The following is a 25,421-nucleotide window of genomic DNA, read 5'->3' as shown; positions in this document are numbered from 1 at the left end:
GTCAAGCAGTTGTTCACCTATTTAGTTGTTCTTTTGTCTGCTGCAGCATTCTCTCTACATTCAGTACTAATGGCAAGGTACATTGATAATTCAGTTCATCGCTTTTATTTACTCTGTGAGTGCTGCAATCCTAATAATGTTTTCATCCAAGTCTTAGGTGAAGATCTAGAATCCCAGTCATGGTTAAGAGAGTCCCATTCTTTCAGGCATTAACTGCTCTGAAACATACACACTGCTCTGAAACATACACAGGTGAATAGCAGAGGAACATGTGGAAGAATTTTAAGTGGGTTTCCAGCATAATTCCCAGACAGTTAGTTTATTTTTACTTAAGACTCCATCCATTTTTTTTAGCATGTCTGTTTATGTACAATATTGTATGTGCAAAGAGTTAAATGTAAATGTAAAGCATTTTTAAGTTTGAGTGTACCAGAGAGAGTCTGTGCTGTATGGTATATAGCTGGGTGTCAGTAACACTGCTGATAATGCACATGTTGCCAATGGCCAAAACCACTTGTCAAATCCTACTGGTTTTGAAGCTGTCACACCCCTCCCTCAGTGGGAACAAATCCAGCCATGTTTTATTGCACACCTGGTTGCTGGTGGGGTTTAACAGCATCCTTTGGGTTTGTAGAGTGAAGAGAATGATGTGCTCAGTTCTCAGGCACTGAGCAGTAAGTCAGTAAGTAAAGGCAGCTCACATGTATATTTCTGCAGTAGGAATGCTGGAGAGAGGTATACTATAGATTTGAGAGGTAAAATCCTATTTCTATCCTGCACCCTTCTCTCTCTAGGTTGGTGCATTTCAGAAGTATTCCTGGATACAATTTAACTTCTCTACTGATTATCTAAGAGTCATTAAATCTTTCTTCTTGAAAACAATAGGACATTTAAAAACATGATCTTCACTCCCCTTTTGTGCATTGCAGTTTCCAACCTGAATTTACTTATGGGGTCTTTGGTTAATTTTGAAAGAGGGGGGTTTTTTCCTTATTTGAGCTTGATTTAGCCAAGATAGTTCCTACAGACACTTCTGCTTACTTTTAATGCATTTTGTGTAATATTTTCCTAAGCTACAGTCTCCTCTTGAGATATCTTGCACCAGATATCATGTATGTCCCTCTATCTTGACTACAAAAAGTGTTCTAGTACCATAAAATATTCAGTGTACAGGCTATATATTTTATAGTCATGGACAATATTTGGAGACCTGTTGCCCATTGCAGAGAAAACTTGATGCAAGTAATCTGATTGAACTTGAATCTGGTTCCTCTGACCTCTTGAGTAAATATCTTTTATGTGACTTTTTTTCTCCTACCAGTCCCAGATTCAAAAGAAAGCCTGAAAAATAAGATTTCTTATGTAGTATGGCATGACAACATTGAGCAGTTGTTGCTAAGGCTCTCACTTCTCATTAATTATATACTCATTTCAGAGATCCTTGGGAAAATGTGTTTTAGTACTTCTTTCTCCTGGGTGATTGAACAAAGCTTCCATTGTTTCTCCAGTAATAGTACAGGCAGATGTCAGGATTATTCTGAGTCCTGCTGTCTTTTGCATTTTGTCTATTGCCATCGCTGAGAAAAGGAAGAGACCAAGTATAGTGTGGTTCTTGCTTTACTAGTTAACTCTCTGATAATTTTTTTCTCAGCTACCAAGCAGGAAGATAAATTTAAATTTCATATTAATCTAGAACCAGAGAAGATTCTGGAAAAGAGTGGTTTCCCAGTCTGCAGGTTCCATGAACCTTGCATATATTATTACTCAGTCAAGTCTCCCAGCAGTGTTACTGCAGATGATCTTGTTATTTTAATCATTGTCTCACTTTAAAGTGACAATTTTTAAATGCTCAATAAATGTTTTAAGTGAGACCTGTACACACAAGTGTTCTGTGATTTTCCTTTGAAGAAGTTAGAAAGTTCAGTATCTTCAATTATTATTGCCATTAGTTTAAGCACAAGACAAAATTGTATTTGACCACTACTATATATCTTGCAGCCATCAGGTTTGCAGCTCATAAAATGAACAGCTCAGACACATGTCCTATTTTCTCATCGCTAAAGTAATATGAAATGGAAACAGGAAAGCTATTTTATAATTCCAAAAAAGCCTGAAGATAACTAAATCAGTTTTCTTCAAAAACTAAATGTTTTCCTGTCAGATTGACACTGTTCTGTTTTTAAGATCCTCTTGTTCATTTTTGGAAACAGCATTCTTGGAAGTTGATGAAATATTTGACACTTGTTATATGGATAACTATGCAGTGAAATCTGGATTGGAGGAGAGCAGTTAAAGCAGTATGCATTTGAATGGACAGGACAGGCTTAATTATAAATTTTGATTTTAAAAATATATGTTTTGTAAGTTAAATATACAAAGTCTTGGTATCTAGTTTTTTCCAGAGGTATCTGACACTGGAGTGTATTTGTAGGATGCTCTAGCATTGCACTTTTAAAAGCATAGTTTTGGATGTGAGAAACCTAGCATACTAAGGCTTTTAATTTTGTTGTAAAATTGGTAAACTCATGGTAAGCTCAGTGAAAGGGCTTTTTTTTTTTTAATCACTGGCATCTGAATGTAGTCTTCCCAGTCTTCCCAGTCCCAGCACTACTACTGACTTGAAACCTCTTTACTTTTCTTCTTTTCTTGGAAGATAAAGGAAAGAATCACAGCCAACTCTCTCTCAACACAATTATTTTTGAAGCTTTCTTCCTGCCTTTCTCTCTGGAAGAAAGCAATTTGACAGTCAATGTAACCCAGCCTAAATGCAGACTGCTGTCAAAAAAGCTATCCCATTCTGGACCAGGCACCCTGTTCAGGTTCTCCGTGGTGGAGCCTGTCATGTGGTCAGCAGAAGCATTTCTCTGTTTTGACTGGGTTAAGCTGCAGCCAGCTATACTGCTGTCACTGCAAGAAATGGCAGCTGTGGAGACTTTAAACCTGTGTTTTGCTTGGAGATCTTAGCTCTCTGGAATTGGAGTCCTCTTCCGAATTGAGGAATCTGTCCTACACAGTCCCTAGGATGTTTAATTTCAAGGATAGTACTGTTGACAGCTTCCACAGGAAGTGAGGTTGAGCATTAAATGAGCTTGCACAGTTCTATTCTGGGCTTCCACCTGGGTTTTTCAAATGTGGGCTTCCAAGCACTAATAGTGCAAAAGAAGATAAGCATACAAGTAAAAAAGAGTTCCAGAGCACCTCTTTTCTCAGAAGTCCTGTCTCACATTCTCTCTTTTGTCTTATATGTAGACAGCAGTTTTCTAGGTGGTCATTTGGAGGTGATAGTGCAAGTAGGAGTCTGATGGCTTTATGTGAGCTCCGAACCTTATGCCTGAAGAAAGGAGAATAATGTTTAGTGTACCAGTGACTTCACTAAGCAGCTTCTGTATGAACATCTGAGGGATGTCTTTCAGACAATGCTGGAGATAGTTCTCCATTTTCTGGTCACACAGCAAATCCTGTCTTTGATCTGATGAGGCTTCCTGGCTCAAATGTAAGCTTTCAGGCATTTCAGAATTTTCAAGGAGTTGTTCACAGTAGGCAAAATTTGTATTTGGGGACAAAAATTATCAGAAAGAATTGACTATGTTCAGATTTGCTCATCTTCATTAATGGTGAGTATAGCAAAGCTGCCAAAGTCACCAAGAAAGAGTTTTGTTAAATTTATCTGTGCTGCAGTATCTTTGCTTGTCTTTCTACATGTTGCATTGAAATGTATGCTTTTGAACTTTCTTGCAATACTCGTCTCCACTACTTTATCTGAGAATCACCGTATGAACATGGGTGCTGTTTTTGAGCTTGGCTGTAATTTTTTCAGGCTTTCCCTGCAGAATTCATGGAAAATTTTAATTTGGTGGTAGCTGTGCTCTAGTGGTACTCAAATCTTTCAGCAAAAACAAAGGGTGCAAAGTAAACGCCTTTAAATAACTACTTATTTCTATATCCATCTAGAAGTCCATATAACTCAAGTAGTATAGATTGATTTTGACTTTAAAGGATTTTTGTCTTAGGAGAGCAGTACTTGGTCTCTGTGATGTTAAAGTTTCTCAGTCAGTATTCTGAGAAAACGGTCTTACATTCTTCCCATCTCTACAGTTTGCATTTCACATATATACTCTTTAATGTGATGGAAATACTGTTGAAATCCACAGTGAAACTTAAAATGTTTTTAGTAGAACGAGCATATCACCTAGTAATTTCATTTTGTGTTTATATTATCAGAACTTACATGCTGGAGGATGATATTTTTTGCATCCTGTAGATACAAGAACAAGAATTAGAGAAGAAAAATTAAAACAAGAGTTGCTCCACTTCTGTAGCTGGTATATGACCCTGCCATTGTTAGCCTTGCTTGTATGTGTATAAAGGAAACAGACTCTTGTAGAACTGAGATCTAAAAAGAAAATGTGCTCCTTTGTATTATTGAGAGTTTTTCAGTGAAAATCTCATCTGCAATATGGGTGGGGGAAGAGCAGTAGTGGAGTTTACAGGCAACTGGAGAGGCACTGCCTTAAGGGACAAAAAAATACAAGTGCAAGACAAAAAAGGACTTTGATTGTCCTTATATGTAGAAACTTTAAAGGACTGCATGCAATTGTGAATTGATGCCTACTCCCCCTCCCCATCTATTTCCTCCTTACAATGTATGCAAAAATATGCCTTTGCAATTCTATCTGGCATTGAATTAGAAAACTGTTTCCTAGTTCCCAGCGTGTGTCTCATTCAGCGTATTCAGATAATTGTCTACAATATTGACATTTTCAATTATGAGTTGTCTTTAGAAATAAATAAAAACCATGAAGCCCATTTTTACAGTTATTACCTTTTTCAGGCAATAATAAACAGCACCATCACCCCCAACATGACATTTACTAAAACATCCCAGAAGTTTGGCCAGTGGGCAGACAGCAGGGCGAATACAGTCTATGGCTTGGGATTTTCATCTGAACATCACCTTTCAAAAGTAAGTATGGCCAGTGGCAACTCTTCAGCTAGTGAGGCTACCTAAGTGTACTTCATTCCTGCTCACTATGTCTTGACTCCGTACTCACTACTGTTGTTATTTAAAAATAATTACAAAAAATTGTTCCTTGTCAATCCCTATAATGTAAAAAGCACAGGAGTAAGTGTGATCTGCAAATTTTCTTCAAACTGATGAAGAAAAGGAGAGAGATTGAAGTCTATTACACTTTATATTGCTAATGCTTTCTAATTACTGATTTGTTAGGTTTTTCTTCTTAAAAAATTTTCTTTTAAAAACAAAAATCTTGTTCTTCCATTACAGTTTTTCCATGATAGAATTTAAAGCAATAAACAATTCGGTGTTTCTTGTGTATTTAGATCTCCTACAAAAAAACTGTTTGTAGTCTTCAGATGCATTTTTGTCTTTTAGGCTGCATTCACTTTCACTTTTCTACTATGTAGTACATCAAATTACTGTTATTTCAAAGTTTGCAGCCTCAAAGTAAAGCTAGTGGGAAATATATTCAGTTTAAAAGAAAAATACATTTTCTGCTGGAATGCAGAAGTGGAAATGTTTGCTGAAGCAGTATGTGCCATACATGAGTTTCTTTTCTAATGTACTTCTGCAAGAAGGAAATAGACCTCACTCCAAAGAAAGAAGAAATCCCTGTTTCTCAAACTGATGGCATAGGTCCTCTGAGCATCCTTATTACAGTACTTGTTTTTGCTGCTGCCCTGGTAGATGAGTCCAAGAACCTGTACAAGTGTGGTTTTTTTCTTCAGATGGGGAATTTCGGTGCAGTTTAAGAGCTTGTGTTTATATTAAGCAGAAAATTTTCATATTTGAAATAAAGAAAATATTTGGAAAATAAGTGCAATAAGATAAATACATGTTCAGGAAGGAATAATGGTGGCTAGCTGTTTGAAGGAAGAGTAATCATAGCAGCCCTTTTGAGAAAGTATTTGTCATTGTGCAAGGATAAGCACAGCCTCCCAGGAAACCATTAAAACGAGACCCAGTATAGCTACTTTATTTGGACAAGCATCAAACTTGTAAGGTTTCTTTCTTTCATAATTACTTGGTTTTCATTTCCACAAAGCAACACAGCCACAGGACTTTCCAAGTGATTCTTGTATTGCACGTGCATTTGTACACCTATCATTGCTTCAGTGAACTTGGAAACCTCATCAGTTAATTTGGTGTGTATGTCCTAGAAGCACTTGCTTACCAACATGGTAATAACTTCTCTTAATATTTCAATGGCTTTAGCAAAAATGCTAGTCTAGTTCACTAGTCTTTTAGACTAGCTTGTTTTTATTATTCACAGATGATTCTTTGAAGGCAAAGCATCCTGCTGAAGTCGTGTATACTCTGTTTGCCTGACTTCAAGCTCTAGGTTATCCTTGCCAGTGGAAATATGTTGGGTTTTTTTAATTTTTGTCCTCAACTCCTCTTTTGCCCTCCGTCACCTTCTTAATTACAGTTCTCTCAATCCCATTCTTTTCACTGCCATCAAACAGATGTCTAGGACTTTTAACTATTCCTTTGACATAAAGCTCTATATTGCTGTTGAAAATTTAATCTGAAAGGCTACAGTAGACATTTTTTCCTAATTTCTTTTTTTTGGAGTATTTTTTTTTAAACTCAGATTGCTGTTTTATGGACAATAAACAAATTTATTAAGAAAAATCCTGAGTCACAGACCTTTTCTGAAGATTATGGTGAATCTATGAGCCCTTTTCAGCATACTGTTCCTGTTGTATTATATCTTAATTATTAAACTGATATTCATGTGGGTTGCAATTGCCAATTGTTGCAACTACTAAAATTCCTAAAGATTTAACTTTTTGTGTTATTTAAAAATTATAAATATATTGATGGGGAAAGAAAACTTTTCTTTAGATTAGAAGCTATTCAGCCACTTGAGCTGGTAGGTATGTTTGATTGGGAATCAGAAGACCCAAATTAGATTTGCCCTGTAACTTTAGAGAAATCATATCTATATTCTCTTTCTTGTTTTGTCCCTCCCTCAGATGACTTACCCCCACTTCTGTGCATCATAGCCAGGTTTACCAGAGCACTCTGATACAGCCAGCACTTTAGGATTGTAAGTATTTTAAGTTCCAGAGAGCAAAAGGCAGCCTGCAACTACAAAAAAGTTGTTCTAGTCTGTAACCAGTTTCCACAGTTTAATAATGCAAATAATCCCAGCAGATAAAGTTAACTGTTTAGTCTCACATAATTTTCTGCATGTCTTATAGTACATGTTTGACGTCTGTACTATTTGTTTCTTTTTCACATACCCCTGTCCTTCTGAACTGATTGCTAGGGTTGATGCAACACTAGCAACCTCTGTTCTGTACAATTATTCTGAATAGAAATTAGTGGAGTGAGACTGTCTGATGGAAAAGTAATGGCACTCTAATCAACTTCACATACAAACAATATAGAAGAAAATTAATTAAATAGTTCACTAGGCCTTTTCTCAATGTTAGACCACAAATTCATCTCAAGACTGCTCCATCAGATGTCAGTGATACCTGAAAGGTACCTGTGTTGAAGGATATTCACAGGACCACAATTTGTTAGCAGAGTCCCTCTTGCTGCTACAGTAGGAGAAACACAATATCCTCTCACTTTCAGGAAAAATTGAGACTACTTTCTCATTCAGAATATGTCTGTGCTTTTGGTAGTATCCTGATGTATAAGAAATACTCCTTTTAGGGTATGCTGTCTTAGCTTCTTGAGTTAGCTGACCTGATTTATTCCATAAAGCTTAAGGAATATGCTAAATGGAAAGTGCCACCATGGATATTGGCAGCAGCCTTATGTAGTCGCCATGCACAGTTTTTCATCCTTTCCTTAAAAATGTGATCTTCCAGAAAACTTCTTTCATACCATGAGACTCATCTTTGTTATTCAGGAATTTTATCAAGCGATAGCTATTATTCATCACCTGACTGTCTCAAAGAATTCCAGAAAATTTGTGAAAATTTCCACCAAATGGGGCTTTTTGGCTCGTTCTTAGAATGCTGTCTATTGATCTATGATTTCTTTAAAAACATTCTCTGGCTGTCATAATTACTGCCTTTGTCTTCAGCCATTTATTCCAAACCTCAGAATCATATTTGCCGTTTAATAATTCTCTGGTCTTAAGACTGATTTAAATAATAGGTTACCCCTGAAATTTTGAGGTTTAGCTGCAAGTCTGAAAAAAGTATTATTTGATTCTGGTGTCCTGTTTCATCATCTGTTGTCAATTTCATCATCTGTTCTGAGACTGTTTTTGATGCTGGGTTAAACTTTCAGGAAAAATAAGCTTTCAAATAATGTAACAAATGAAATACAGGACACAAGAAGAGAGAAACTAAAGTCCTCAGATACTAGTAGCCTGCCAGAAAAAGGTTTAAAGACACTAAGGTTTTTAGGTCTTGTATAGTAAGTGAAGTTCTGATTGAAAATAATTGGTGAGGTTGTGCCACAGAAAAGTTAGCCTTTGTACCTTGCATATACACCGAGTGCAAAACAATCTCTTCATATGCTGTTGCCAAAGAGATTTAGAGGCTGCTGCAGAAGCTTCTGATATTTTTGCAGAATCATTTCGCTCTTAAACTGATCATATTAAGATAATGGTCTGTATAAAAGAAGTAGGACACAAAAACAAATTTGTGGCCACTCTAGCAATTAGTGTAGTGGCAAGGTGAGAACTGTGAAGCCAATTTTTTTCCAGCCAGAGAAACCAGGCCCTATTCTTAACAAATTAATTTAATCTTTCAGGTTTAAGAGGGCATATATTTCTAAATTGCTGCTTTATCTATTTTCTGGAAGAGATGCATGTAGCATAGGAATAAAGCCTATTATGGCAGTTCCATATGCAATTTCATGATTTAGTGTTCAGTATAGGCAGTTCTAATTCAGTGAATTTGTTCTTTAACTTGATTGATGTCAATGAACGTTCTAGAGATGAACACAGTATTTCCACTGTTTCTTCTCTAATTACCTATTGAAATTATAAATGCAGTTAACATTTGGGAAGAAGTCAGTATTGTTTCAGTCGTGAAAGAACAAAGTACATTGAAAGCTTTCCTAGCTCATGGTGACCACATTAGGCTTCAGAAGGAGATTATTTGTTGTTTGAGGAGGGTAAAACCAGAATCTGAGAGCAGCTATGCAAGGCAGTTTGTCCCTATTATTAGCCATCTCTGAGGTGAGTTTCTTAAAACTACCAGCAACAGATCATGCTTCATTGCATTGTCATTTTCCTGACATATAAAGAGTGTGTATTAAGATATGTATTAAGTGCCTGAAAGGTATGTCACTGTGTAACTCATTTAAATGAGTATCTAATAAGGAGAAAAATTTTTTAAATTACTGACAGAATTTGACATTGTGAAATGCACAGTACAGCATTCTGTTCTGCATGCAATGTATTATTTCACGCCTACTCTTTCTCTCTTTTCTTTTTTTTATTCTTTAAACATATGTACCTTCAGTTTGCTGAAAAATTTCAGGAGTTCAAAGAAGCTGCACGAATAGCAAAGGAAAAATCCCATGAAAAGATGGAGCTAACAAGTACACCCTCTCAAGTGAGTCTTATTGCCTGATTCAAGCATCATACATCTTGCCTGTGCTACTTATTGTTATTGTTCTTTACATACATATTTATTAAAAATTAAGGGGGGATTTCTCAGTTACTGTGAATCCTCTCATTGGTCAGCAAGAGTGTCAAGAAGTCTTAAAAATGCATTTAACATGTACTGCAAGCAAATCTAAGGGAGTTGTTCATAAAATTGTGTGGGTTTTTTATTCCTTTTCCTTTATTTCAGCTTTCCCAAGAAAATGAATAAACATGATTATGTAAATGAACTATACTAAACACTTTTTGTACGATTTCCTATTTTATCCACAAAACTTCACAAAACTGTAAATAACTTTTATAGAACAATCATTACACCAAAAATAAAGGTTGAAACAGTAAACCTTTTTTTACTTACTTCCTACTGTGTAGTTTTCTCTTGTGAGATGCATTGGAGGAAGATGATAGATTCACAGGCTGGTTCTGGAGTTCTGTTACAGTTAGCTGTGATGTATAGTAAGAGTTTATAAAAGGTATCTCAAAACACTAACTGAGTTAATCTAGGCACAGAGAGTCAGTTACTATATTCACATTTACATTAGTTATTGCTATAATTAATTATGAATACTTGAATTTGCCTTGAAAAAGGAAACTTCTTGAGGCTTTTATGCCCCATCTCTTCTGTAATCCTCCTGCCCAAGATTTTTGACTCAGTTAGCTCTTGGTTTTGTTTTAAGCAGTAGTGAAGGCAAATACAATTCCTTCTCTTGGAGAATGCAATAGCTTTAAAACTACAGCAGAGATTCCTGAGTTGAGTAGACTGAAACTTTTTTCTGGGGAGTCTTTTCATTGAAGCAGTCTGTCTTCAGTGCTTTTTATTGTAATAGTCTCCTGCTCTTTGATGGAGTAAGGATAGCAGGCAGTTTGCAGTGTGCTGCAGAAATAGTTTTATTGCTACCAGAAAGCTACATCTGGTGTCCTACCAAGAGAAGTCAGTGGAAATCAGAACATACAACAGGAACAAGCATCATGTTGTTTTCCCTGTAAGCAGTTTGCCAAAATGCTAGGCTGGCTTTTGCTGTTAATAGGAAAATTCTTACTCCAACGAAATGGAAGAAATATAAGGCAGGGATTTCTATAAGTTTACTTTACTGTCTCTAAATTTTTGATAAATTCCACAGAGACAATGGAAGTATGTATTTCAATATTATACACTTATCAAAAATACACATTTGACTTTAGTGACAGTGAAGTGCTTCACCCAGGCCTCTAGTAACTTGATGTTATAGACAAAAAATTATTATGCTTGTCTTTTGACACATTGATTAATATTTTGGACTCAGAAGTTAAGTCTGACGCTGTCATGTGGAGTGACTTATTACATGGTTTGATCATAAATTTGAGCTATTCACTCAGAGATAAGATGCTTTTGTTTTGCAACTCATCAGGGTTAAAGCTTTCTCTTAAACTGAGAGAGCTATTAATGCTGTTCATTTTCCTGAACAGAGTTCTTTTTGCAGTTGAAACCTAACATTTTATGCTCTAGGCAGTTACAGAAATGTTACTTTGAGTGATTCTATAATGCCTATTGTGGGCTGCAATTTCATTATGGCACACTTAAACATAATTTCCTATTCAGGCCTTACTTTTCTTCTCTTTGCTTTTCACTGTGTTGTTAAGCTAGTGTATTATTCTGAGTTATTCAGTTAGTGCAAGTGCTGACACATGAACATAGTAGTTTTCACATGCTAGTTCCGTAGAGATAAGGGAATCAAATCAAGAACTTCAGAGTTTAGAACAGATAAGAAGCAATGACATCATGACAAACTCCAGCAGTTCTGTGGTACTGGGCTCATTCAGTCAGATTTATGGCTGGGAGGAGGATGGGTGCTTGGTACTAGGAAAGTTGGGACCATAGAGACATTTTAAAGAGCACCTCATTTTCATCATCTACTAAAAGGTGGCTGCAAGGCAATCAATTGAATTGCTGTCTTTCTGAATCATGTTCTAGCTCTTCTTCCCCTTTTGCATAATGATCCATTGCAGAGAATGAGAGTGTAAGAAGAAGAAGAAGATATTTTTAATGGTCAGAAAATGTCTTGCAGGAACCTGGCTTTTTCAGTGGAGCTTTGGTGGCATTGGCAGGAAGGACATTGGGAGGTTTATGAGCTCTGTAATGATAACTCAGGTATCTAAAAGGATCAGTCCCTCTGCAGTCTTGGACATGCAGATATCTTTCTGTGTTAAATTAGTAATAAGTAGGAAAATACTGCATATCAAGACTGGAAAATATAAACATAAAACTTAAATAGAATGTTTTATTTCTCTTGGTACAGCTTTAAAAAATGTCATTATTCATCAGTTACTGCAAGTACTGTATATGGTGCAGGTACTGGATATGGTACATTTCCCACCCTCTCTACTACAGAATTCTGAAAGAGTAAAAGTACACTTTTCTGCCTCAGTATGCCCTTACAGATTGAGTCTTTATGAAATATCTCTACAATTAATGTAACAAAACACTGCACAAGACATTTGCTGTTCACTATTGTTTGATGCAAGCCTGAAAATATCTCTGCTATGTGTGTTTCAATTCTGAATGCCATGCAAAAACTTAAGAAACTGCAGAGAAATAGAAATCGAGAGATAGCAGCAAAAATATCTCAGAAATTTGATACGTATTTGTAGTTCAAATATTTAGCAGACTCTAGCCATTTAAAATTTCAGAGCAATTTTGCCTTAAGTCCACTAAAATTAGGTTGATTCTGTCAAGTGTTAGGTGCTTTAGCAAAGTGTTGCTCCTAAAAGGGCCTCAATGGCCAGGAAGTAGAAGTTCCATGTGTTTTTTTGATATTTTGTTTCATTTGGAATGGAATATGTTCTTTGGATTTTTTTAGTGTGTGGGAAACACATGGTAGAAAGAAAACCATACATAGCCTAATTCGCAGTTTCTTTCTAGCAGGAGTGCCTTGTCCCCTAAGCAATGGTCATGCTAATTTTAAACTCTTCATTCTCCCTATTTCTTTAATACCTCCTGTTCTCCGCCTGCCTACCAGCAGGCTTTACTTTAATTTTCCAGAATATCAGATAATAGATAAAATCACCATTTACCTTAACTATAAAGAGAACTTTACTTGTTCAGAGAAAGACAGTGGCCTGGACCACCAAATTAGAAGAGAGGTGCTGCTTTTTTATGTGTAAGTCCCATTGAGTACCCTGGGCTTTCTTGAGATTAAGAGTAGCATATTGTTTCTGTGTCAGAGAACCTGTACTTTAAAGCCATCTGTATGAAGACAGATTCAAATAATAGTACACAATTTAGGTATATCTGGTATGTCTGGAGGCTTTGGTCTAGAAAGACGTTGTCTATTTTGGGACTTCTAAGACCACCTATGCACATAGCTATACCATCTGGTGTCCATTTAACTGAGCCTTAGGTAATAAAAACTTGCAGTCCTCTTACTATGTTTACATAAAACTGAAATACTGGGTCCCCTGCTTTGCCACCTCCTATTTCCCAGATCCATCTTGTAATACAGGAAATAATTTTGCTTTTGTTATAAAACTCATGGATCTCGCCGTGGCAAACCACCCATTTCTCAGTTACTAGCTTCCCCATGCACTTAAATCTGAAGTTCACTGAACTGCATGAAGCAATAGCCTGACAACTGTGTCTACCTACCTGCACCCCTTTCTTTTAATTTAAAGCAACCTTAATTAGATTTAAGTGCATAACAAAATAGAGCAGTCTGCAGTTGCACCCCATCAGTCTTGAGAGGATTCACCCCAATCAGTTGGCATCTGAACCTCAGTCCTTTTCTTCTAAGGATGACTGTGCTCTGATAGTGTTTTTCTGACCCTAGTCATTTCAGATTAAGACCTTTTATGGTTTCTGAAATTGTGGGGTGGTAAATATTAAAAATCACAGTCTTGTCTGTGATTCTAATAATATCATCATTATTATGTCTTTTTCTCTGTAGAAGTACAAAATTCACTTAGAGCTTGGAAAAAGATCCAAGATGTTATATGAATTTTTGCAACAAGTACTGCAAAAAATGTTTCATACCTGTCTGGATGGCAGTAGCTGGTAGACTTATCCACTGCCAGCCAGTGCAGAGAAGCACTATGAAGAATAGCTGAGCGAAGAAGGTGTATGGAATCCTTACTGAGATAACAGTATAATACCCAATATCTAAACATGCTATATTTGGGGGTTTTTTGTTCATTATTTTAGAACCACTAACTTGTATTTTTTCTGTCCCTTATTGTTATCACTAAAAGGTGGTTTGATTTGTGCTGTAATGTCTACTTGTTTTACTTTAAGGACTCTTCTGTAAGTGCAGAAAAGATGCAACCCTCACTTCTGTGGGTTTTTTTAAAGATGTTGAAATATAAGATGTCTTTTGATGAATACCCCACTATTATGTTTAATTTAAATACTAAAGATCACAATGTTAGGTCCAATTTTGTGAAATCTGGAGTGGATATGTGAAGTTATAATGGTATGCAATAAAAACTTAATTACAGATGCACATCTCACAAAATGTTTCTAAAATACTTTTACTCCTCTAATTAATATAAAATGGGAAAATATTATTTGTAAACATTTGTGAAAAATCTTTTCACAAATGTAAGTGGCTTTTTCAGTTACATTTGGTGCTTTGTTCATAGTCAGCTCCATTAGAGTTGTCTGCAAATAAATTACTTATCAGGCAGGGGTAGTTGTGAATGTGTGGAAGCACTGATTAACCTGTACTTTTTGTGGGGGAGAAACACATTAAAAACTGCTGTTTCTTTTGTTCATGAATTTGCAGGCCATGAACCTTTAGCTATTACATAGACTGAGATGTTTTTCTGCCTTAATTTTTGTTACTTGAATTTCATTAATATTAGAAGTCTATGGAAGTACTTTAATGAAAAAAAAGGCTTAGATGGAAATTGTAATTTTTTCCTTCTATTGAAATAATTTTTTGCACTCACATTTAAAACATTTTAATAAGTACACTCTGATTTTATGTATCTAGTAGTAGTGTTGCAGGAATTTTATCTTAAAGAGGCTTCTATATCTTAAAGCTATTCAGATATTTTAAACTGTGGTATGTAAATTTTTATAATATATAATGTAGTTTGAGAAGAAGAAAAAAATAGAAGAAAACCATTTAGATCCAGAAAGTCTTTTATTTATTGTCAGTGGAAACTGTTCTATCCTATTAGATGATGATAATAATAACAATAATAATAGGAGGAGGAGGAGGAGACAAAACCATGCCATTTGTATAGAATATTTTTTTTTGCCTCTTTATATTATCAACTCTCTTCTTTTTTTCATACTTTCTTAAAAGTATACACAAATGTACATGCTGGTGTGATGAAAGGTAATGAAAACCACAGCAGTGCCTTCTGCTGGGAGGCAGCCATTAAGTTCTCCAGGTGTTCAATTGCATAGCCATAGCTATGTGTACACCTGGCTGTAGCTGGAGTATCCTACTTCACCGATAATAGCATGACCAGCAAGAGCTAGGCCAGGCTAACATGCCTATGAAAATTTTTGCCTGTACTTTAGTGAACAAGTATTCTTTGGAGATGGCTCATAGGTGAAACTGGAACACACTACAAATGGCCCTCCTACTATTAACCTTCACTTTGGTTAATAAACAGCACAAAAGCTGGATTTTGAAACAAATACCAGAATTGTTTGTTTCACTGCATTAGAATGTAAAGTATGAGACAAGAATTCCAAGTGTCAAGGGTTACCCACTGTGTATCAGAATGAGGGTGGAATGTAATACCAGGTAAGAGAGAGGTCTGTAGTAAGTGAAAGGTTGGATCTTGCAAGGAATTCATATGCCAGTTGTGTTTTGTGTAAGATAATGTGAATCTTTTGGTAATATATTTTGTATTAAATAGAAATGATGAAACGGGACCATGAAGGATGCTGGAAATCTGAACACCATATTAATACTAACTAAAGTTTGTGTGTTGTTTAAGAATGAAGGTTAGTGCTTTTATGTACATAACCTTTCTGGGCAGGTCAGTTTGTAATTTCAATATGTTGTTTTTTTCACTTAAGGAATCAGCTGGAGGGGATATTCAGTCTCCTTTAACTCCGGAGAGCATTAATGGGACAGATGACGAGCGAGCGATGCCAGAAGTGACGCAGAACTCAGAACCAAGGGCTGAACCAACACAGAACGCATTGCCATTTACCCATAGGTACAGATTCCATTCCCACATCCTGATTAAGTGATACCTATCTCCTTCCTTGTTAAAGGGACCTTCTCCCATGTTGTTTGGAGAAACAAAGCAAACCCACCTTTCACCCCAAAAATGGACTCACTTTTGGATTTGTAATATTTTTTCTAATTTAAAAAAAAGATATGAGAAATTCTCTTGAAATAAGATTTGGGGGAACATTATAGTTTAATCAGCCCTTGAACACTGGTTAGTGTAGGTGTCCCTTTAACAGGAATCAATATGTCAATGTCTGAGCTCTTGGTAAAATTACCTGCTTCATAGAATATTCCAATTAAATTATTTTTGTACACATTCTTTGAGTGGCTGATGGGACCTTTCATTGACAACCTTTCATTGACAAGTTCTTGGAAGAAAGGGACTCTTACAGCATTTTTGGATTATGATGTTTACGGCAGGCTTTAATTGCACAGTTCTCTGACAGTTGTAAAATTTTTCAGCTTTTTTTTCAAAATACAAGAGAAGTGTAGCCCTGCTTCAGACTGAATTCTTGTTTTTTGCACTAGGAATGCTGTGCTCTGTTCTTTGAGAAAGGTAGGACTTTTTATTTAATTATGCAAGTGACAAATTACAATGGATATATCTTGCCTATTAGAAGTAATTGTAAAGGAGTTGCTCTCAATAAAACACATAATTTATTGGGACTATGGAGAGTAAGTGAAATACTTAATAAAGTTAGAACACATCTAGAAATACTAGATTTATTTTTTAAGTATTGTGTAATTCAGCCTAAGTAGAGTTTAAGTGGTCTTGATCAAATTTTGGGGAATATTAATACTTCAGATATGTTATGCAATTCAAAGTGAGCACAAGTGAAACCAAAATTGTGCAGAACATCTCAGTTTTTGTAAGAGAATAATACTGTTAAGCATCTGGGGAAAAAATTTGCATTTTTCAAATGAGAAAAACCCTCTTACACTATTTTTTTATTTTTATACTGTCACCAGTGCATGTATTATTTTTATACTGTCACCAGTGCATGTATTGTATGTTTCAGAAGAAATGGTGCATTGTGAGAATGTTATGTGCATGGTGAAGGAGTATTACAAATGTTGCAGATCTATCAGTGCTCTGTAACAAGTTTGTTTAAACTGTTTGAGTATCAAAACTTTCTATCAATATTTTTGTGAAAAGGCGTTGTGATAAAGCCCGCACATGAACAGTGTGGTTTGTTCTTTTAAAAAAATGGTAGTTTGAAGATGTCCCCTCTGGTTCTGCGTATGTAAATATATTTTCTGGTATGCCAATGTAGTAACTAAGTTTGGTCTCCATTGAGCATTACTGAAGACACTTTTGAAATCCTGTTGTCATTTTTAATGATATAGAGTTTACAAAATTTTTACATGCGTTGCATTTTTCTATCTACTTAATGTATGCAGCGTGAGTGCCTAGTTTTAGGTTTTTATCCTGTTAGATATCAGTAGCTAGAATTAATCTTCCAACAATAACTCTGCATTTTGAGATTTACTTCTTCTTCATTCTCAAAAGACCAGTGTTTTGTCCTGCTATTGGTAGCTTCAAGTTTGTTAATGAACTATTACTGAAGAAAACCCAAGTTTATATACCTCTTTGAAATAAATTAAATTTTTGGAATAGGTAAGAATTTTGTTATAAATAAATTATTATTATTTATTTACTATAAATAAATAAATAAATAAATATGCATGAAACACATGCACAAAGGAGATGGAAAGCAAAGCCTCCAGGATTGTGTTAAGCCTGGTTAAATGGGCATGTTTTTGTAGAGGGTTTTCATAATAATAACTTAGCAACTAGGTAGATACACCTAGCTGCTTGTGCTGTCTAGAACGGTGCTCTCCGCAGGCAGTCTGCTTGCCCTGACTTACAAGGAAAAAAAAATTAAAACCCTACGTCCCAATTATTGGAGATTCCCTGGGCTTCTCATGTGTCAGGAAAGAACTGTGCTTTTGCTTGTTGCCTGCCTTTCTGATGATGTGGTGTGTGTGTGGCACTCCGTGTGTGATGGAGAAGATGGCTGAACTAAGCCCTTTCCTTGTGCACCCTGGTAACTTCTGCTGATCCTGGGCCTTTTCCTTCTGCATTCTACATTTCAGCAAAGGTAAAGTTTAGTCAGCACTTCTGGGTGAGGAAGGTAATGCTGCAAGGGTATTTGATTGTTGTCTTGTTTGTGGCATTTCTTTTCACGGATTTGCCTTTAGTCCAGAAACTGCTGATCAATCTCTAGGTGCTTTTCACAAGAAAAGGCACTGTGAATTTCCCTGCAGTGAGTTTAGCTGTAGGGCATGTGAGAGTCACCCAGGCTGGTTTACACTGCTCTGAAATAACACTACCATAGCAAGTTCATTTATTCAATAAATGGGAAAGCTCCATTATGCTCTGGCATTAACACCAGATACTTTATTGTGTGAAGAATGAAAAGGTGTAGTCCTCAGTGTGTGTTGGAGCACACGGAAGCAGGTGTGGGGAGGCACAGAAGGAGCCCATGCAGTCATGGGGCAAGTGCTGTAGCTTTGTAGGCAGCTAAGATGATGTGAGCAGCTCTGTGTGGCAGTAGTGGCTGGCCAGGTGAGAGCTGTGGCTGCCAAGAAGGTTGTCAAGCACAGCAGAGCCAGGTGTGTCTGTGGCAGAGGAGGGAAGGAGTAAAGATTTGAAGGGGGCCACTGTCAAAACAGTGATTTAAGTAAGAGGTTTCAGGTTCTTATATGAATTGGAGGTCTGACAGGAGTGGAAAAGATCAGCAATTACAGGTGTGAAGGTCATGCTTTAGTTTATATCCTACTGCTTGTCATTTTCAATCTGCACACCTGAAAAATGTTCAGCTGGATTTTGTTATAACATGTCTTTCTGGCCAGATATGTTTTCTCCTGCCTTGTATGTCTTAGGATAAGTAGCTGAGATCTTTTATTTCAGCTGCATGAGTATGGACTACTTTTGTACATATAGTTATTTTCTGACCCCAAAAATCAGCATTACTCGAGTCACCAGAGTTTTACTAGAACTCAAATGTCTTATTATTTCAGTAAATAGTTGTAAGAATTGAAATTGACATTCTCCAGAATATGTCTAAAATTCCATTAATTCCCCTTGAGCATTACAGTGCTGTAGTCTAGTTGCTTCAATTTAATTCTCATCTGGAAAGCCCTAATACTCTTTGCAAGCAGTGTAATTCAGATCAACTGCTTGAGAGATAAGTGTACTAAACAGTAACAAGTTGTGCACCAAAGATAAACTCGTGTAATTAAATATCTTGCCTTTTTTAAGCTATGTATGATGGTTAATGTTGAACAATGAAGTAATATTACTGTGAACTCCCACATCCTATAATATTCTACACACTGAGCACTGCTGTCATGGGTAAATGTTGCCAGAACAAATGAGGTAAATTGTAGCTTAAAGAATGGCATCAGAATTTTTAAAAGTCTCGTCCATGACATTTATCAGTCCTTTTCTGAACAATAGCTAGTCCAAGAAGACTTTTTTCTATCAAGATCTAGGTAATCAAATCTAACATTTAAATCAAGACTAAAAAATGTACATATTTTTGTTCCATATACATATTTTCTATTTTCGTTCTATATACATATTTCTTAAGTAAAATTTAGTTTCCTCAGATATATTTCCTGTTTAAAAATATTTTCCACATTCTTCAAGTTGTGATTTTTTGATCTTTTTCTCCAACTGAAAACTGTTGATTATAAAGTGGGGTTTGGAGAGAAAAAAAGTTGCTAAAAAGTTTTGACCTTTACAGATGTGACTAACTTTTAAAAGCTTTCACATGACCAGCAATTTTCTACTATGCACCATGAGGATTAAACTTTTATTACAACTATTCAGTTTTAATACCTGAATTATATTTTAAGGCTGAATAGTGTATTTGGTGAACTTTTGCCAGTGCTGCTTTTTGATAACTGTTGAATTTGCTCTTTCACTCTTGAAGAGAATACATTTGCTTATAAAAAGCTTTATTCCATTTTTGACACCTTAAGAAGCTGATAAAACACATTTTCAGAAAGGAAATATAAGAGGATTCTTCTGGGACAAACTTCGAAACTTTTCAATTTCCTGTCGACCATGACTTGTACCTGTTACCTCATTTTATTTTGTAACACATAAACTTGGAATTTCTATTGCATAATGTTTTAATCAGAGAATATATAATGTGTGTGTTTGTTGCTTGTTCGTTAAAACTCATATTTTTGTATTCAAGTTTTTAATAGGGAATTTTGACTCATTGCCTTAGTGAAAATGAACTTAATTCGAATGATGCTTATATCTTAGATATGTTATTGTCTAGATAGGTTACCATTTAATAATGCTGCATGTAAATCCAATGCTGTACAACAAAGAAAAACCAAAAAGTCTTGCTGCTAGGTCATGCTCTTTCTCTGAGTTTTCATTAAAAGTTGTGTATAGAAATCTCTTCAGTAGATTTTTTCACTGTGTGTATTGAAGCTACTCACTTCTACAAGCTTAAATATTGTAGTTGTGTTATAGTACAGGTACTTTGTGAATCAGGCAGAACTGTTAATTTAGTTTTAAGGAAAATCTTTGAGTTAATAATTATTGGGGTATTTTGTAATTTGAATTTAAACTCAAATCCTAGTATTTAGATGCTTATTATAGAGTTATGCTTCCTTATCAGGTAGTCCAGGGGCGCATATTGCTTTTTTAAAAATACTTGGGTTTGAATGCTTTTTAACATGATCAGAGGATTATTTATTGTTGTGAGAATGCTCACAATCTCTCTAATCAAAGCTCTTGCTTAAAGAACAGCTATGAGATGAGATCAAGCTGCTCTAAACTTTATCCACCTGGGTTTTGAAAGCTTTTTGGAATGGAAAAGGGTAAATCAGGCATTTTTGAAAGGTTTCTGTATAACATAAAAGGCAGCAACTTCTTCACATTGCACATTCACTATAGTGAGCTGTAACATTTTAGGGCACACTAGAGGAATTCTGCAAAATTCAATTGCTCTGTTGAACAAGATTATTTCCTGTGTCACATTCAGAGAAGAAACTAAGAGGTGATATGTTCCAGCTGTGAGTGTAAGCAAAGAACTGGTTAATATAGAAACTTAGACCTAGATATGACTTGCCCTCAACTAGCATTTTCTGATATTGTGAAGGCCAGCTGTACTGTTCTTCCAGCCTCTTGTGCTTCACTGGCATGAGCCTGGTGTTCTCCCCTCCTTTCCTGACCCAATTCCTGCTGCTTCCCAAGCTCCTGTACTTCTGCCTTAGCTGCTGGAATCTAGCTCATATAGGGTCGCCTTCAAAACAAAAGTTCCTTCTAGAAAATTAGTAGTTTGAAAAGAAGTTCTCACACTGTGTTTGTGTAATTATTCTTTCTCTGTCTGACTTCCCTGATTTTGTCAGTTTCTGGTGATTCTTTAAGATGCTTTTGAAATATATAGTAAAGCATTTAAATAAGATATCTCTAGTAATGAAAGGAGAGGTAGAGAGGAAGAATGTCCATGTTGTATATGTTGCTTAAGTCTTCAAAATTAAGAAACTCTGGAACTAATAGAGCTAATTTTAATAGCAGGGGAAATGGGTGAAAGCAAAAAACTAAAAATAATCTAATGCTTAAGAGAGCAATTTCACCATCTCCCTTGTACACATAGGAATGTTCTTATTTAGAGTATGTGAATTGCTTACTTCCTGGGGTTTATTTAGTAAGAACTCCTAGAGAATGATGTAAATTATATGAGCTGGGTGTCTGAAATTAGATTATATAAATACCATCCTCAGGGACAACAAAGTACTCTTGAAACATACCTGTCAAGTACATTCTTAGAGGCAGAATATAATTCTTATGCAATTTGTATTTCAAAAAAAACAAGACAACAAAACAAGCCAAAAACATACTACTTTTGCTGTGTGATTTTCCTTCCTTTAATCACATACATAAGAAAAAAACCCCCCAAAACCAGTTAAAACCAAAAGAAAATGAACTTGCTTAAGGAATGAAATTCTATTTTTGAAGTAAATGCATTGGGTTCAACCTATTCAAAGTTTGGATGACATTAAAGATTGTTAATACTTCAGCAACTGTAAACATTGGCTTTGTGAATTGGGATATGTGATGCTTAACGCTAAGTCTGATTCGGTAGGGTGAGTGGCTTGGGTTGGATTTTTGTGTTGCACCCATTATTTAACAATCATTACTTTTGTTAATATTCTCACAAATACAATTTTTGAAATGCATTATTTCATTTTAGGAGTCTACTCTTAAGCATGAAATCACCTGTTTTTGTAACTTTTAGGCAGTGGTAGAGGAGCTACTTCTTTATTCTAGATTTTCCAAGTAACTTACTTGAATAACAAACCTTTTCTGTTGTGCATTTTGATGCCAGAGTGAATACTTGTTTAAATTTGTAAGCAGTGTCTGTGAGGTTGGTACATGGTACAATTTGTACATATAATTTTTAAAATTGGATGGATTTTGAGTTGTAAGCTTAAGCATGCCACCATCTTTTCAAAAAACATTAAAACTGTAGTTTTAGAAGATCTTATGTAGACAGTTCATACCTCATGTCTTCTTTACTCCTCCTTCCATCACTGTTTTTGATATTGTTTCATGTCATTATGGGAAACCTTTCAATCAGTAAGAAGGGATTAGGTGTATAAGGATTAGGATTAAGAGAACTGGAGCACCTTTTCTATGAAGACATACTGAGAAAGTTGTGGCTGTTGAACCTGGAGAAGAGAAAGTTGTGTGGAGACCTCAAACAACCTTCCAGTATCTGAAGGAGCCCACAGGGAAGTCAGAGAGGGGCTCTTCATCAGGAGCTGTAGTGCTAGGACAAGGAGTAATTGGTACAAATTGAAAGACATGAAATTAGGTTAGATATTAGAAAAAAATTATTTCCTTTGAATCTGGTGAGGTACTGGAGCTCGGGTTGCCCAAGAAGGTTGGTGCACCAACCTCGGCTGTGTTCAGAGCCAGTCTGGACAAGGTCTTAAGCAACCTGGTCTAATGGGATGTATCCCTGCCCATGGCGTGGGGGCAACTAGAAGGTCTTTAAGGTTCCCTCCAACTCTTAGCCTTCTGTCATTTTATAATTTTATAAACTACAAAATTGAACTTCCCTGAGGCACCATGAAGTAGACCAAAGTCCTGTCTATAATATATTAGAGATCTCTTTTGGATGTCTTTTAAATTTTTTTTTTCAAGACTGAAAATTATTGTTAATATAAAAGAGAACAGATACATCAAAGAAATGCTGCAGGTCTCAACACACTATTCTCCAAGAAAATAAACAAACAAAAAGCTTTGAGAGGAAATAGTAATTTTGTAGAATTGCTTTTCATTTGAAACTCATCTGTGGAAAGACTTAGCACTTTGAAACAAATGTCATGCTTTCTTTGCATTGGAAACTTCGCTGCATACTTAGAATTTTTCAGCCTCCCATTTAAAGGAACAAAACCAGAAAGCCAATAATACCTGAAGTTGCCAGGGAATAAAAAGCCATAACAACCACATGGCTGTTGATCTCTTGGGTCTCAATGGGTTTTCCAAAAGTCTTGATCTTGAAAACAGAAGCCCTTTTTAAAAAGAAAGACAGAGGGGATGTTTTTCAGGACAAACACGTTTTTCACCAGGTCTGATCACTCAAACATCGCAATCTCCTCTTCATTGACTAGGAAAGGAGTTACATGGAAGTATTTCAAGACCAACATAACATGAACTACCCATGCCTATAAATTCAGCCTAGAATTAATTATTGATAAAAAAGCTGGGGACTTTCTTTGGAACCTGAAATTTGGACTATTTGTAATGAGACTTTTCTATGGCAGTCTGTTTCTGCAGGTAAGAGTGTCACACAGTTTACACCTGTCTGCGCACACACATGCTTTGCCTCAGCAAAGAGACCCCTTCAGTACCCTGTCTTATGTCCCAGAAGTCAGTCAGAAGTGTATGTTAGAAAATGAAGACTCATAGTAGCTATTGTGTAGCTGCTTTGTTTCAAGTCCCCTTACCTGTGCCAACACAAAGTACAACGCTTATGCTACCATCTGTATGGGTAGGCAAATGCTAAAGAAACATTTCCAGACTTGTTAATTTACTGTTTTCTGTCTCTAAATTGACTCTGTCATTATGATGTGTTTCTCTTAAGTGCAAGAATAATCTAGTCTTTGGTTTCAGCGTACATATTTCCATTTACATAGAATTTATTGAAAAGGTTATACAGTTCTAGAGAAAAAAACATTGAAGAGAATTGAACATTTGTGCAGAACAATCTCCATTGCTATTGCATTTCAATTCTTGTGTATTTTACTCATCCCAAGGTTCACTTCATGTTAACTTTGATTTTTTTAGTAAAATCAGATGCATTTGTGCAATTTACAGTCAGTAGTCATGGAAGAATGCCTCTGTCGTACCCCTTAGTAAAGGAAATTCAAGTGTTGCTAAAAAGTTTTGAGTTCAAAGTCCACAAGCTCAAAACATGTTTAAAAAAACTTCAGCAAGAGAAAACTTGGCTTTTTGTTAGTTTTTTGTATTAAAATATGTTCCAACTCATAGCAACAACATAGTTACAAAATACAGCTTTAAAGCTTACTCCTTTAAAGTCTACATAAACCTGCCTCCCCTAGGCCATACTTTCTTGAATATTTATGTTTTAATGAGGAAATATCTCCAGCTGTTCATCTTATACCCATCTTCACCCAGATGTTTTAGAATGAGGGTGGTGCCGCACTGGAGCAGGCTGTCTGGAGAAGTCGTGGATGTCCCATCCTTGAAAGTGTTCAAGGACAGGTTGGACAGGGGTTCTGAGCAACCTAGTCTAGTGGAAGATGACCCTGCTTATAGCAGACGGGTTGTAGGTAGGTGGTCATTAAGGTCTCTTCCAAACCAAACCATACCATTCTGTGATTCTATGATAAAACAAATAAAATAACCCCAAATCTTTCAGTTAGAAGCTCTTTTCACCTGTAGGGTGTTTACATTTCCAAGTCCCTTGGCCCCTCTACCCTGCACCAGGTATTGTGTCTGTTTGACCTCCTCCCATGTTCTTTTGAAACTTCCCTGTGTTGCTGTTCCTTATCTGCCTGATTTATTCTGAGACAAGATGTATGATACACTTTTTGGGTAGTGGGGCCAAACCCAGTAGAATACTTGAAGAAAGTTTTTTTTAAAAGAGAGAGGGGATAAGATGAAAGCCTGTAGCTGAATACACTTTTTAGCACAAGTGAAGTTCCATTGGATGGATATATCAGTTTGGATATTTTTTACTGATACCAACAAGTTACTCTACCTCCTGTATTATTTGAGGTGTACTAAGGAATCATGAGGTGTGTGCACATCTCCTATGAGAAGCTGCATATATAAATAGATACCTGCTTCTGAAGTTATGTAGACTGTGTCTTTATGGTTTCACTGCCATCCGGTAGACATTATGATAAACAAACAACTATAATGACAATATTAAAGAAAGACTAATTAATTCCTATTCTTTAAACAGTGTAGAACTCATTTTTCTCAAAAATAAATAAATGGAACTTCATCCTTTAATACCTTATGTTAAAGATGAAGTGACCAACTTAGTCTATGAATTTTTATATTCTTTTTAGAATTTGCTGTATTACTCCCTTCCTATCTGCTCTCTCTCTTTGGACAACAGATATATTCTGAAAACAGAAAGAG

General features: G+C 35.9%; 1 protein-coding gene across 1 annotated transcript in view; it reads left to right on the top strand.

The window, feature by feature from the left end:
* Positions 1-25,421, top strand: part of HOMER1 (homer scaffold protein 1) — an 87,510-nt gene that overhangs the window by 24,839 nt on the left and 37,250 nt on the right. The window contains exons 3-5 of the mRNA XM_058823531.1: positions 4,832-4,963; positions 9,457-9,549; positions 15,610-15,752. Coding sequence (XP_058679514.1) covers positions 4,832-4,963; positions 9,457-9,549; positions 15,610-15,752 — 368 coding nt within the window. The remainder of the gene's footprint in view (positions 1-4,831; positions 4,964-9,456; positions 9,550-15,609; positions 15,753-25,421) is intronic.

Source organism: Ammospiza caudacuta, chromosome Z, assembly GCF_027887145.1.
Source record: "Ammospiza caudacuta isolate bAmmCau1 chromosome Z, bAmmCau1.pri, whole genome shotgun sequence".
Classification (NCBI taxonomy): Eukaryota; Metazoa; Chordata; class Aves; order Passeriformes; family Passerellidae; genus Ammospiza; species Ammospiza caudacuta.
The sequence above is the reverse complement of the archived record's forward strand: the minus strand, read 5'-3'. Positions and strand labels throughout refer to the sequence as shown.